A 13,909-nucleotide genomic window follows, 5' to 3' on the forward strand; every position below is an offset into this window, starting at 1 on the left:
ATGAATGATATATATATTTTTTCGTACTTAAAATAAATTTTAATTTTTTATTTGCAAAGTAAGAATATTCTGCTAAACTTAAATAAGTAACAAGGTTTTGTAAAAGTGAAATGCGAGAAATTACCGAAGACAAACTTTTGTTTCTTTATCGATAAACGTAGTCTTGAAAAATAGTACAGTCTTTGAAAAAGTTATTGATATTCCAAAATAATTTTATAATTTATAACAATATAGAGCTTTTTTAAGTTCCGACAATATTACTGTTTATGAAATATATATGTCGTAGTTCCCACGAGATTTCTTATTCCCATGAAATCTTTAGTTCAAACTACAATAGATTCATTAGCAACTATTATATTGTAGTTTAGATATAGGTCAAGTAAAACATGAACTGAAAGACTATTGTTTTTAAAATCTATCGTTTATTTTGACTAACGAATAAGTTACTTTGTACAATAATGAAGGATTGCACAAAATAATAAAGCGACTTCTAGCGGTCTATATTTCAGTATGATACAGTATATTTTATATAAATAAACAATTATTTAACTTTGTACAGAGCTATTTAAACTATTGTATCTAGTGACAAAATCGATTTTGTAACCTGTTGTTTCTCACACAATGCTACAAATGATTTTCGTTCTTTTATGAAAATGTAATATTGCAAAATAATATACAACTTCATGATAAATTAAGCATACTAAAGTAACAATGTGCGCTCGATTTAATCAAAGGAGCCACCAGGCCCGAATTCTGCATTAAAGGCACATTATGCCTAAAAAAAAACAAATAAGTTTTTTTTTTCTTGAGAAAGGGCAGACATGAGTTTTTTAATGTTCAAATAAGAGTTTTAGAGCATCTTACAGGTTTATCACATAAAGAAAGAAATGCTGAACATAAAACTATTTGTCATAAATCTAACAAAATGTTAATAAATTACATAGTTTTTTGACTTCCATACAAAATACCAAATTAATATAACTTTATTAATTTCTAAAAGCAACATCAAAAGATGGCGCAGATAATTGGCCATATACCGGTAGTTATCTTTTGCTTACTAAAACAGGACACCAAAAATAAAAAGCGTTTGAAAAATAAAAATAAAAGCATTTCTACATTGGGCCTTTAAGCAAGAATGAAAAATACTTTCATAAAAGCACTTTGGTAGCACAACTTTCGAATGAAGGTCTAAACATACTAAATAATATCAAGTTAAAATGAACACTTGTCAATATTTTGACGTCATTATATCCATCGGTTTGTACAATGTATACAAGATTATAAAAAGCGTTACGGTTTAGCGGTCAGTGGTCTAAGTCTGCCCCGGCCAACGTTGGGCAATTTTGCGCTTTTAGCACCGTCTCTGTTAATCTTTTGATACCCGGTCTGCGATCTAGACCGTAAGTGAACTGGGGGAGGCTGGTAACTCAAGGGTCGTTTGTTGTCACTTCCCTCTTTATTCCTACCATAAATTTGAGCACGAGCGCGTTCACTTAACATCCGGTTTTCACATACAGTCGTTCCATCAGGCAACGTGGTCGGCACAATACCGTACCGTTCGTATAAATCCTGCCTTGTTCTTTCAACATTACTCATTTGTTTTAAAGTATGCTGCAGCATTGTCCAATTTAGTTTCGTCGATTGTATCTTTTGTTCCATAGCTGTTTCGTTCACCTCTCTTTTAAGAATTTTCCAACCTCTTTTTGCAAACACTTTAGTAACACTTTCCGGTTCGCAACTAGAATCATTTATAGTACCATCTACGCTCTCTTCAGCATTTAATTCTTCAAGTTCTCTCTCTTCTTGACCCTTTTCTACTGCCGCATGCATCATACGTGACGCCAGCATCGTTGATCGTGCCATGTTGTTAAGTTTTTGTTTTAAAAGAGTATATCCCTTAGTATTACCATATTCTGTATTACCATACATGTCTACCATTACTTTTTGGAAAGTTCCACTAGAAACAAAATTTGGTTTTGGTTTCTTCACAAAATATTCTGGACTACTATTATCAATATTTTTCACACAATTTTCAAATGCTGCCCATGCTTGAGATGGGTTATATCTTTCTGTTTTCTGAGAAGTTAACACTTCGTCATCTGAATCTAGATTTAAAGTATCCAAGTCGTCTTTTTCACTAAGTGCAACACTACTTAAAGACACTCTTGATCCACCGCGAGACTTTGTACTTTTAGCAATTTGTCTCGGACTCGTTACGCTGTTTCTATTTCGCACTTTGCTAGTTGTTTTATTCATTGCCATAATTATTTCTATTTCTACGTTGTTATCATCAGTTCCTCTTGTATCAAATTCCAAATCTGTATCATCACTGTAATCTACTGTCGTCCCATTAGATATAATTTTATTGCCCGCGTCAATTGGCCCAGCATGATTTATGAACTTATTCAGCGTAAAGTGGTTTTTTATTCCTTGAATGCCGTCTCTCTGCGGTACATCACACTCGGAATTCTGGTCGCGAACACTCTTTAGACGTGCCAATAAACCCTGCATTTTTATTTATCAACTCGACTGGAACACGCAATGAATTAAACCATTAAAATTGCATGAATGTAGCAATAGCTAGCGGACATCTTAATTTACGGTCGTTCTGTAGTTTGAGAAGAGTAATCCATTAATTCCTACCATGACAGACGACAAATACAATAGAAACTGTTTAGATACATCCCGGCGGAGATATATATAATAAAGGGACTGAAGAACGTTCTGTAACATATACTAATGAGCGCTGCCAATCAGATTTTATATGAATCTGTATGATACTTCAACGGATTAAAATAAAATCTTTAAAACTTTATAAAATCCGCTTCCAATAATTTCCTTCTGAAAGCGTCTTTACTTTATGGATAATTTCACAAGTGGTAGTTGTCCATCTGTTTCCATAATTTTTCTCATTATATCTAGCTGTTTCTTTTTTCCAAATTAGTTTTATCTGAAATCATTTCAAAATATTTATTTCAATATATACACAAACCCAGACATATATGCTACGCGACTAGAATCTGTTTTTCATCAATTTTCTGTCTATCACTATTTTAATGAATTCAACGTATTGTTAAGTTTAAGTCAATGTTTTCATACATTACGAAACTCTGTGATCTTTGGTTTTTACCTTATCCAAACTATTAGCCAATACATTACGATACTGTCAAAAGTACATTCGCCATAGCTAATATATATAACTATTGATAAATTAAATTTTCCTCCGTTACTATTTGACAACGAAAATCTTTAAGAAAAATAATTATATCATACCTATAACTTCAATTTAACTTAAAACTACAACGTTCAATAATTATTCCATTCATTGTAACCATCCAAAGTTTATTATTGACCACCACGCTGGTCACGAATATATAATTACAAACTGGCTTGTTTAAACGTATTTACTTTCAGAACAGTGAAACCCAATATTGTATCGTAGTAGAAAATGATATTATACCCCCATGAATGGAATTCTTATAGTTTCAAAGACTTAAATCATTTACAATGACGGTGAAATTTACAAATCCTGATTTAAATAGATGTTCTTAATCTATTCTTACGATTAATTTTATTATCAATGTAACTTTTTAACGGATAAGGACGTTCTTCAAACATATTTTTAATAACTAAACATTACATAATTATATCAAAAGCGCATGTTGTATTCAGTTCGTATTTACATGTGTTCGATTAGAATTGATTTGAAATTTAATGATATGTTGTTATTTTTGTATATTTTTTTTTTTTCGTTTTTATCAAAATGCTTAGTATATTGGGTAATTTACGTGGGTGAAGGAAGTATAAGTAATAGAAAGAGCACCGAAACACGAGGTTATCTGATTTGTACGAGGGGGCGTAGCCCCCCGAGTATTAATCAGATTACCGAGTGTTTTGGTGTTCTTTCTCTTTTGTATCATACTCAAACATAAAAACACGTTCCCTGTTGTTACAATATGAAACCCCGGCAAAAATGAACCAATGAACGAGCATCTAAATATGACATTTCTGTCGATTTCACTTTCACTGCCGTCACAATATGTAAACCCCAGCAAAAATGAGCCAATCAATGGGCATGCTCTGGAGTGCGGGTAACTAATACCCGCACTCCAGTTAACGCACTGTGCATGTATATGTAAACGATTTAACCCTGACACATTTTCAACAGAAAGGTCTCCAAACTATGATACAAATCACTGGTTAGACTCCTTTACATCTAACATACTTGAGTTGGTTACTTTAGTAAATGTTATTTCAATGAAAAGTGTCAATTTTCTCTGATAGTCTATCTTACAGTATAGACTATACCAATAGATCGTTGATACTAGTTGAAATCATTCAAACCTATAGTAAGTCATAAATAAAACATGTAAACACTACTCCACACCGCTGCCAGGTGCTCTCAAATGACGTCAATATATTTCTCAAGCTTATTAAAAACTTAGATCTTTTTGATGATTTAATCTCAAAGAAGTCTACTTTTTTAATACCTGGCGATGAAATGTTGATTAAAGCTACAGAAAGTAATCAACTTTAAATGAAACTTTTTAATCTTATTCTGAGACTAATGTAGAAATTACAAAATACATTTTCCTTTTAATAAAATATCTTTTATGGATATTTCATACAGTTTTGAAAAAGGGGAAAGTGATTAATTTTTTTCTGATGTAAAAATAACATATCGCTTTCAATCTTTAAAGCGGTTATATAATGATATCAACAAAATTTAAGTTATTAATACCCAGATCATAACTGAAGTTTATTGATATTGAAAGTATTCATGATTATCAGTATTCATGGTCATGTATAAAATGTTCTTTTTAAGTTTAACAAGTTTACTGACACAAAAGAAAGTTTATAATTGCACGGATTTATCAAATGATCCGATTTTCGAGCATTTAAAAAGGGACCAAATTATTCTACAAACGTTTTCAAATAAATATAAAACATCTTATGTACAAACGCAACGATGATTTTCAAAATATCGATCTGGTTTATATAGATGTAAGAATGAAATAATAAGAAATTTGAAGATCATTAATTGAATGGTTGATCTATCAAAACGTATCCTATCTCATACTTGGGTCTTCCCACTCGAGTAAATTTGGTTTCGTGCTTTTCACAATATTCTAAAGAACGATTTAGATCGGCTAAACGTTTTTTAAGCACCTTCAAATGAGGGTGACAATTTAAGTTGTTTATCAAGTCTAGTCTTGATAATGTTGTCATAAATTCGTAATCAGATCCACAATATAAACAGAACGTGCAAAAAGGTTGAGTATATCAAATCGGCAACCTTTTAAATCCATACAACTTGTGCAGACCAAGATCAGCCGGCATATCCGTGCCGCCGAAACATGGTCTGCACTGTTATCTATCCAGTGAGAACTTACCTAAGTATAATGTATGGTTTTGTCCAGACTGAAAGATGGACATGTCCATTAAAGATATACAGCGTGGTAAATGTAAATATCGCGTGTAATTGTAGCTAAATGAAGAACAATTTCGAACTTCATGTTCGACTAAGTACAGGAAAATCAATTTTCTGTTGTATAGTGAACAATACAATGCTGGGGTCTATATTTATTTAAGTGCTGCTAACGAAAGACGGAGGTATGGGAGGAAGTTTTCATGGTGGAATTTGTTTGATTTCTTTCTAATTGTACTATCTTTGATCTTCTAGGTTAATAATAACATCATTATAATTATAGAAGAGATTTTCAACTTTTTTTTCCCGTTTTTATAACATGAAAATAATGTAAAATATCAGAATAATATCACTAAGCTTGTTTAAAATGACTGACGTTTGTGTGGCGTTTTTTTAAAAAAAATCAATCTATTTGAACAATAATTTCAATGCCTCGACGTAATGTAAATAAGCGACGTAATATAAATTAACGACATAATGTAAATTTACGACGTAATGTAAATTAATGAGGTTATGTAAATTAATGTAGTGCTGAGAGCTTTTGTAAAGCAAATAGTTAAGTATTGCAAGCTAAACAAAAGTCCCCTACCGGTAAGAACGCAACAAGAAGTATGCCATTACTTTTTGAAGGGCTCTGGCCATTCACTTATGCCATAATATACTTTTTGAGTTCTTTGGAAAATCTTCAGGGTTTGTCTACATCATCCGGTGTTAAGTTTCAATGTCTAATAAGGAAATTATGTTTACAGAACAGGCCCGGCTTTAACTAACGTTCTCAAAGTCAAAATATCAGCTCAAATCCGAGATATATTCTCAACTCAGAAACTGAGATTTGTCTCAGTTTGAGAACGTTAGTGAAAGCCGGGCCAGATAATCAAAAGACCAAATTTTCTCAGGGTCACTATCTATAACTAATGTTTTAACTTAGGTGCATTATTTCAGACCCAAACAAGCACCTGGGCAGAACAACTTCTGTTCCGAGGGCTAAATGGATAGCTTCCTCATAGGAAAGGATGCAAAGTACATGACCATATTTGAACCCCAGCATTGTGAGGCAAGTGATATTAACATGACGATACCTCACCCTACACTAAAACTGTTTGTCTTCTTTATTTGTTTACAGATAATATTCATTCACTGACATACAAATTATTTAATGGAATAACAGAAACAACAACAATATTACTAACTGAAAACACAAATTAATATAGTTTAATTATTAAACACAAATTTTCAAAACAAAACACATTGCACTGTAAAACAAGAGCCATGTCAACATGGCCATCCCCCGCCGAATGTGTTTGCTCATTGGAAGAATGTATATGTAGTAGAGCAGAATAATTTCATTTTAAGAGGTCTTTTGGTAATGAAAACTGATGGCTATAGTGATTACAGATTTGAAACCTATGTGAATACTGATGGCTGAAAATAACAAAGGGCAATTACTGAAAAATAATGCAGGGTAGGTTATCATTCTTGTGTGCTGCATCCCTCCTCAGTAAAATCTATCCACCTGTGAAGTTTCAAGTTGATACCTCAAATACTTTTGAGAAAAAAATTGAATTGAAAAATTAAGTATGAAAAAGAACAAAGGGCAATAACTCAAAAATTATGCAAGGTAGAGTTATCATTCTTGTGCAGTGCACTCCTCCTCAATGAGATCCATCCACCTTTGAAGTTTCAAGTTGATACCTCAAATACTTTTTGAGATAAGCTCTGGACAAAATAGCATGAAAAAAAACTAAAGGGCAATAACTCAAAAATTGTATAGGGAAGAGTTATCATTCTTGCACACAACATTCCTCCTCAATAAGATCTATCCACCTATGACATTTCATGTTGATATCTCAAACACTTTTTGAGTTATGCTCCATTCAGGTGAAAAATTAGGTATAAAAAATAACAAAGGGCAATAACTCAAAAATTATGAAAGGTAGAGTTATCATTCTTGTGCACTGCACACCTCCTGAGTGAGATCTATGCACCTATGAAGTTTCATGTTAATATCTCATAGGCTTTTGGAGTTATGCTCTGGACAAAAATCAATTTTGAAAAATAACAAAGGGCAATAACTCAAAAATCATGCAAGGTAGAGTTATCATTCTTGTGCACTGCACTCCTCCTCAATGAGGTCTATCGTCCTATGAAGTTTCAAGTTGATAACTCAAATACTTTTTGAGATAAGCTCTGGACAAAATAGCATGAAAAAAAACAAAGGGCAATAACTCAAAAATTGTATAGGGAAGAGTTATCATTCTTGCACACAACATTCCTCCTCAATAAGATCTATCCACCTATGACATTTCATGTTGATATCTCAAACACTTTTTGAGTTATGCTCCATTCAGGTGAAAAATTAGGTATAAAAAATAAAGGGCAATAACTTAAAAATTATGAAAGGTAGAGTTATCATTCTTGTGCACTGCACACCTCCTGAGTGAGATCTATGCACCTATGAAGTTTCATGTTAATATCTCATAGGCTTTTGGAGTTATGCTCTGGACAAAAATCAATTTTGAAAAATAACAAAGGGCAATAACTCAAAAATCATGCAAGGTAGAGTTATCATTCTTGTGCACTGCACTCCTCCTCAATGAGGTCTATCCACCTATGAAGTTTCAAGTTGATAACTCAAATACTTTTAGAGATATGCTCCGGACAAAAATGTCGGACGGAAGGACGGACGGAAGGACGGACGGACGGAAGGACGGAAGGTCGGACGGACGGAGACTATTTCTATATCCTCCGCCGAAATTTTTCGGCGGGGGATAATAAAGCTTTAGTTAAAAAATAAGCATGCCAAGAACAAATAAATGTACCTGAACAGTGTTCATGTTTAGCAACAACTATTTAATATTATCAACTGTGACTGACAATTTCATAAAGGTAACATTTTAACAATAAAACAACACAAAGTAACATTTAAATAAAAGTAAATGACCCAGAATGAAAGTTAGCAAAAATCAATAAATAATAGCCTGAACGAAAAACAGCGGGACATTTTGTCTACATAGCAGACAACCTGGAAAATACACACACAAAAAATCACTATATGATCATTGAAACCTGTTGACTGAAGACATATTTTTCAATTAAAGGCCCATTATGCCTCAGAAATGCTACCAATTTTATTTGTAAAAAACTTATAATTTTTTGTGTATTGTTACAGTTTTCAAAGTAATACTCATCTGATATATACAATAACTATCTTTTGTTATTATGTTGGCAATAAGTATTATTTCAGTGAACAAGTTTTTTGTATGGAAGTCAAAACACTACTTTGTTACATTTTGCTACATTTATGACACATGACTGCATATTCAGCACTACTTTCTTTAGTTGTTTAACCACTAACATGCTCTTTATCCATAATTCAAACATTATTTAACACATGTTTGACATTTCTATAGAACTTAAATTTTTTTTATTGATTTCTGAGGAATAATGTGCCTTTAAGTAAATAATAAATTATTTTAAAATTCAGCGTCCCTTTGACATTACCAAGTTCTCCTGCACCCTATTGGGGAAAAAAGAACACAAAGAATAACTTTTAAAGAAACGTAGGAAATAACAGATATTATAAACCAATAACTATCATACTATTAAGATTAATTATACACATTCTCATAAAAACTTTAATACCCTATTATCACAAAAATATTACACTTTACCACTGTGATAGTCACTGATTATTTTAAGAAATAAAATTGGAAAAACAAGAGCGATCAGTGATCACATGTGTCGCCTCATGATGGCCAATTTTATGTTGGGACAAGTTTTGTGACAGACAGACGGACAGTGCACAACTAGACTTGGTACTGATCATTCCTGTAAAGTTTGGATAAAATTGCACCAGTAGTTTATGAGGTGTAGTCCGGACAAGCTTTTGTGTATCTGGCAACACACAGAAAAAAACACCATTTTATCAAAGGGCCATAACTCGGCCAAAAATCATTCAACCGGAAAACCCGTAAAATATGCGCAAGGACTTAAGCTACAGATCAATCCTGTAAAGTTTCATTGAAATTGCATTAGTGGTATAAGAGGAGTAGTCCGGACAAACTTTAAAAATAAAAATTATTAAAGGGCCATAACTCTGAAAAAATCATTGAACCGGAAAATGCTGACAATATGCACAACTAGACTTGGTACTGATCATTCCTGTAAAGTTTGGATGAAATTGCACCAGTAGTTTATGAGGAGTAGTCCGGACAAGCTTTTGTGTATCTGGCAACACACAGAAACAAGAGCTGTCGGTAGGACAGCAACGCTCGACTATTCTTAGTGCTTGATAGTAAAAAAAATGCTTGATACAGTTACCTCCTCCTGTTTACAGGTTGGGGTCATGATGGTGAACAAGTGTGCAAAGTTTCAAAGCCATATGTCAATGGACTTTGAAAATATTTGAACTATTACAAAAACTTTAACGTAAATTCTAAGTCGAAAAAGGGGCATAATTCTGTCAAAATGCTTGATAGAGTTACCTCCTCCTGTTTACAGGTTGGGGTCATGATGGTGAACAAGTGTGCAAAGTTTCAAAGCCATATGTCAATGGACTTTGAAAATATTTGAACTATTACAAAAACTTTAACGTAAATTCTAAGTCGAAAAAGGGGCATAATTCTGTCAAAATGCTTGATAGAGTTACCTCCTCCTGTTTACATGTTGGGGTCATGATGTTGAACAAGTGTGTAAAGTTTCAAAGCCATATGTCAATGGACTTTGAAAATATTTGAACTATTACAAAAACTTTAACGTAAATTCTAAGTCGAAAAAGGGGCATAATTCTGTCAAAATGCTTGATAGAGTTACCTCCTCTTGTCTACAGGTTGGGGTCATGATGGTGAACAAGTGTGCAAAGTTCCAAAGCCATATGTCAATGGACTTTGAAAATATTTGAACTATTACAAAAACTTTAACGTAAATTCTAAGTCGAAAAAGGGGCATAATTCTGTCAAAATGCTTGATAGTGTTACCTCCTCCTGTCTACAGGTTGGGGTCATGATGGTGAACAAGTGTGCAAAGTTTCAAAGCCATATGTCAATGGACTTTGAAAATATTTGAACTATTACAAAAACTTTAACATAAGTGGTTACGCCGACGCCGACGCTCGGGTGACTGCAATAGCTCTACTTATTCTTATCGAATAGTCGAGCTAAAAAACACCATTTTATCAAAGGGCCATAACTCGGCCAAAAATCATTCAACCGGAAAATCCGTGCAATATGTGCAAGGACTTGAGCTACAGATCAATCCTGTAAAGTTTCATTGACATTGCATTAGTGGTATAAGAGAAGTAGTCCGGACAAACTTTAAAAATAAACATTATTAAAGGGCCATAACTCTGACAAAAATCCTTGAACCGGAAAATGCTGACAATATGCACAACTAGACTTGGTACTGATCATTCCTGTAAAGTTTGGATGAAATTGCTCCAGTAGTTTATGAGAAGTAGTCCGGACAAGTTTTGTGACGGACAGACGACGGAGAAGTGATCCCTATATGTCGCCACTACTCCATAGAGGCGACACAAAAATAGTTACCTGCTCAAAGAAATGGTATAACAATTCTAAACATTGAGATATAATATACTTTCCAATTTTCAAATTACAGCAAATTTTTATTATGAAATATTTGGACTATAAGAACTATGCAATGGGTGCATTTTTGACACAATATGATAACAAAAACACTTGGAGACTATTCTGATGCTGCTGATCAATATTAGACATCCCTGATGATCATTCTTTGTTAAATATGTAGATGTAAGTCAAAAATTGAAATACCTAATAAGTTACCAATAATAATGTTATTATCAATAATATTTTCACATTGTGTAATGTTGAAAAGTTTGTATAATAAGATAGGTCTTGACTACTTATCTCCCTTGGCAAAGTAAGGTAGTGTATATGATCTCCAAACCAAGACAGAAAATACATAGACAATTCTATACTTCTTCTAAATTTGTAAAAATGTAAAAACAAAAATAAGTTTTCCCAACAGTTCAAAAATTTTTAAAACAATATTTATGAGGCGAAAAAAAATCATAGCATTATGAATTTATGAAATAATTTTAGAATTATTGGTAGGCTTTAAACTGATACATGTATAATTTTATGAAAATAAAGCTGAGACGTATATTTTAGGTCCCAGAATAAAGTGACCTTCCATTCTGACTTTTTCAAACATTAAAAAAAAATTCTGCAGAGATTGAAATTGAATATATTCATTAACTTTATATAACTTTAACCCTTACACTGCTAGAACCAAAAGTGGTAAGACTAGAGCCAGTCAGTATGATCAGAGTCTACAATGTTAGCTAACTTACTTTATATTTTCATCTTAATATCCATGGACTTACAATGGACAGATCCAAAAATGGAAGCTGGACAAGGCCATTTGAGAAATTCAGCAGGTTATGGGTTTGTTATATAAATATTTACATTGATAATGCATACAGTATCAAAATATATGAACATTTTCACTTAATGTAATACAAACCTTGTTAAAATAATACTTCAGAATTACACTATTTAGAGATCTTTTGATAAAATAGAAACACAAATCTGACTTAGCTCTAGTGTAAAATTCAAGTCTTCTTATAATAAGTTTATTCCAGTAAAACCTTTACAAAATTACATCCTTGCATTCCTAATCATTTTATATAATACGAGTTTGTAAAGGAAATAAATATTTAAGAAAAAAAGTAAAATTCACTTTTAGAAATAAAGACTCCATTTTGATTCATATCAACAAAGTTTGTTTATATTAACGAAGTAAAAAATGACAGTAAAGTCCACAAACTGTTTGAACATACCTCATACATTTTGATTTTTCTCTGCACTCTTTGAACACAATTCTTTTAATATAATTATATAACACTGCACAGAAACAACAAAAACTATTATCAATAAATGCTAAATGTTATAACAAAACAATATTTTAATTAGACTATAACTCAAATAAATCTGTCATGATATTGCTTTAAAAAAAGAAGATGATTATTTAAATTATAAGTAACAATAGGGTGAAAAATAAAAAGTTGTCAACATGTTTCAGAATAAACAAGCATTTGATAGTATTGCGGGCAATACAGTAGTCCCCTACCGGTCCCTCAAAAAGTTCTTTAATTTTCATACACTCCTGTGTATTGCCATTTATAATGAATTTGAGGATGAAGTCTGTATTTGAAAATATCGACCACAAAACATAATAAAATAAGTTTGTTTATATCACAGTAATGTGTTAAGTTTCCATGCTTAGTAAGGAAATTATGTTTATACAACCTTGTCATATTATTACGATGTGGGATTTTAAAGTAAATCCTATAAGGAATGAAGAAGTTGGAGTGAAAATACCAGTTTCTCGAAAAAAATCTAAGTTCAAGGGGGACATAATTCTGGAAATAGTCTTGCTAGAGTATTTAACCTTCTCAAAAATGTCGAGTGATAATAAGAAACATATATATGAAGTTTGAAGTAGATACATTAGGAAATAAAGAAGTTATTTAAAAAAGACAACATTTTTTCCCCTAAAAAATCTAAGTTCAAGGGAGGTAATATTAATATTTTTTGTGCTAGAGTTATAAACCTTGTCACATATGATGTGGTTGATGACCAGGAACTTATATTTAAAGTTTGAAGTAAACACCTTAAGAAATAAAGAACATATAGTGAAAAAGCTGAAAAATTTAAATCAGAAATCTTGAAATTCAGGCTATTTGTTGCCATAGCAACCAGAATTTTCAACATAGGAAGAAAAGAAAAAGATGTGCATAATCTCCAGACTGCCATCTACCCATATTTCAAGTTTCATAAAAATATTTTCAGTACTTTTTGAGTTATCACTGGATCCAGTTTATGTGTTAAATTTGCCATATTTTCAGACTATTTGTTGCCATAGCAACCAGAATTTTCAACATAGGAAGAAAAAAAAAAGACGTGCATAATCTCCATACTGCCATCTATCCATATATCAAGTTTCATAAAAATATTTTCAGTACTTTTTGCGTTATCGCGGGATCCAGTTTTGTGGACGGACGGACTGACGGACTGACAGACAGACAGAGACAGACAGACGGACAGACAGACAGACGGACAGACGGACGGAGGGTAAACCTAAAGTCCCCTCCGGTTAAACCGGTAGGGGACTAATAAAGAACATATAGTGAAAAAGCTGAAAAATTTAAATCAGAAATCTTGAAATTCAGGCTATTTGTTGCCATAGCAACCAGAATTTTCAACATAGGAAGAAAAGAAAAAGATGTGCATAATCTCCAGACTGCCATCTACCCATATTTCAAGTTTCATAAAAATATTTTCAGTACTTTTTGAGTTATCACTGGATCCAGTTTATGTGTTAAATTTGCCATATTTTCAGACTATTTGTTGCCATAGCAACCAGAATTTTCAACATAGGAAGAAAAAAAAAAGACGTGCATAATCTCCATACTGCCATCTATCCATATATCAAGTTTCATAA

At 32.4% G+C, this 13,909-nt stretch overlaps 1 protein-coding gene across 1 annotated transcript; it reads right to left on the bottom strand.

Moving 5' to 3' along the window:
- Window positions 1–243: 243 nt before the first annotated feature.
- On the bottom strand, window positions 244–3,473 carry LOC132725314 (uncharacterized). The gene is made up of 2 exons (XM_060710421.1): window positions 3,274–3,473; window positions 244–2,950 (listed from the first exon to the last, which is right to left on the bottom strand). The coding sequence occupies exon 2, from the start codon at window positions 2,509–2,511 to the stop codon at window positions 1,291–1,293; it is 1,221 nt and encodes a 406-aa protein (XP_060566404.1). The 5' UTR covers window positions 2,512–2,950; window positions 3,274–3,473; the 3' UTR covers window positions 244–1,290.
- Between the last annotated feature and the right edge of the window lie 10,436 nt (window positions 3,474–13,909).

Source organism: Ruditapes philippinarum, unplaced genomic scaffold (genome assembly GCF_026571515.1).
Source record: "Ruditapes philippinarum isolate M1 unplaced genomic scaffold, ASM2657151v2 ctg351_1_1_1_1, whole genome shotgun sequence".
Taxonomy (NCBI): domain Eukaryota; kingdom Metazoa; phylum Mollusca; class Bivalvia; order Venerida; family Veneridae; genus Ruditapes; species Ruditapes philippinarum.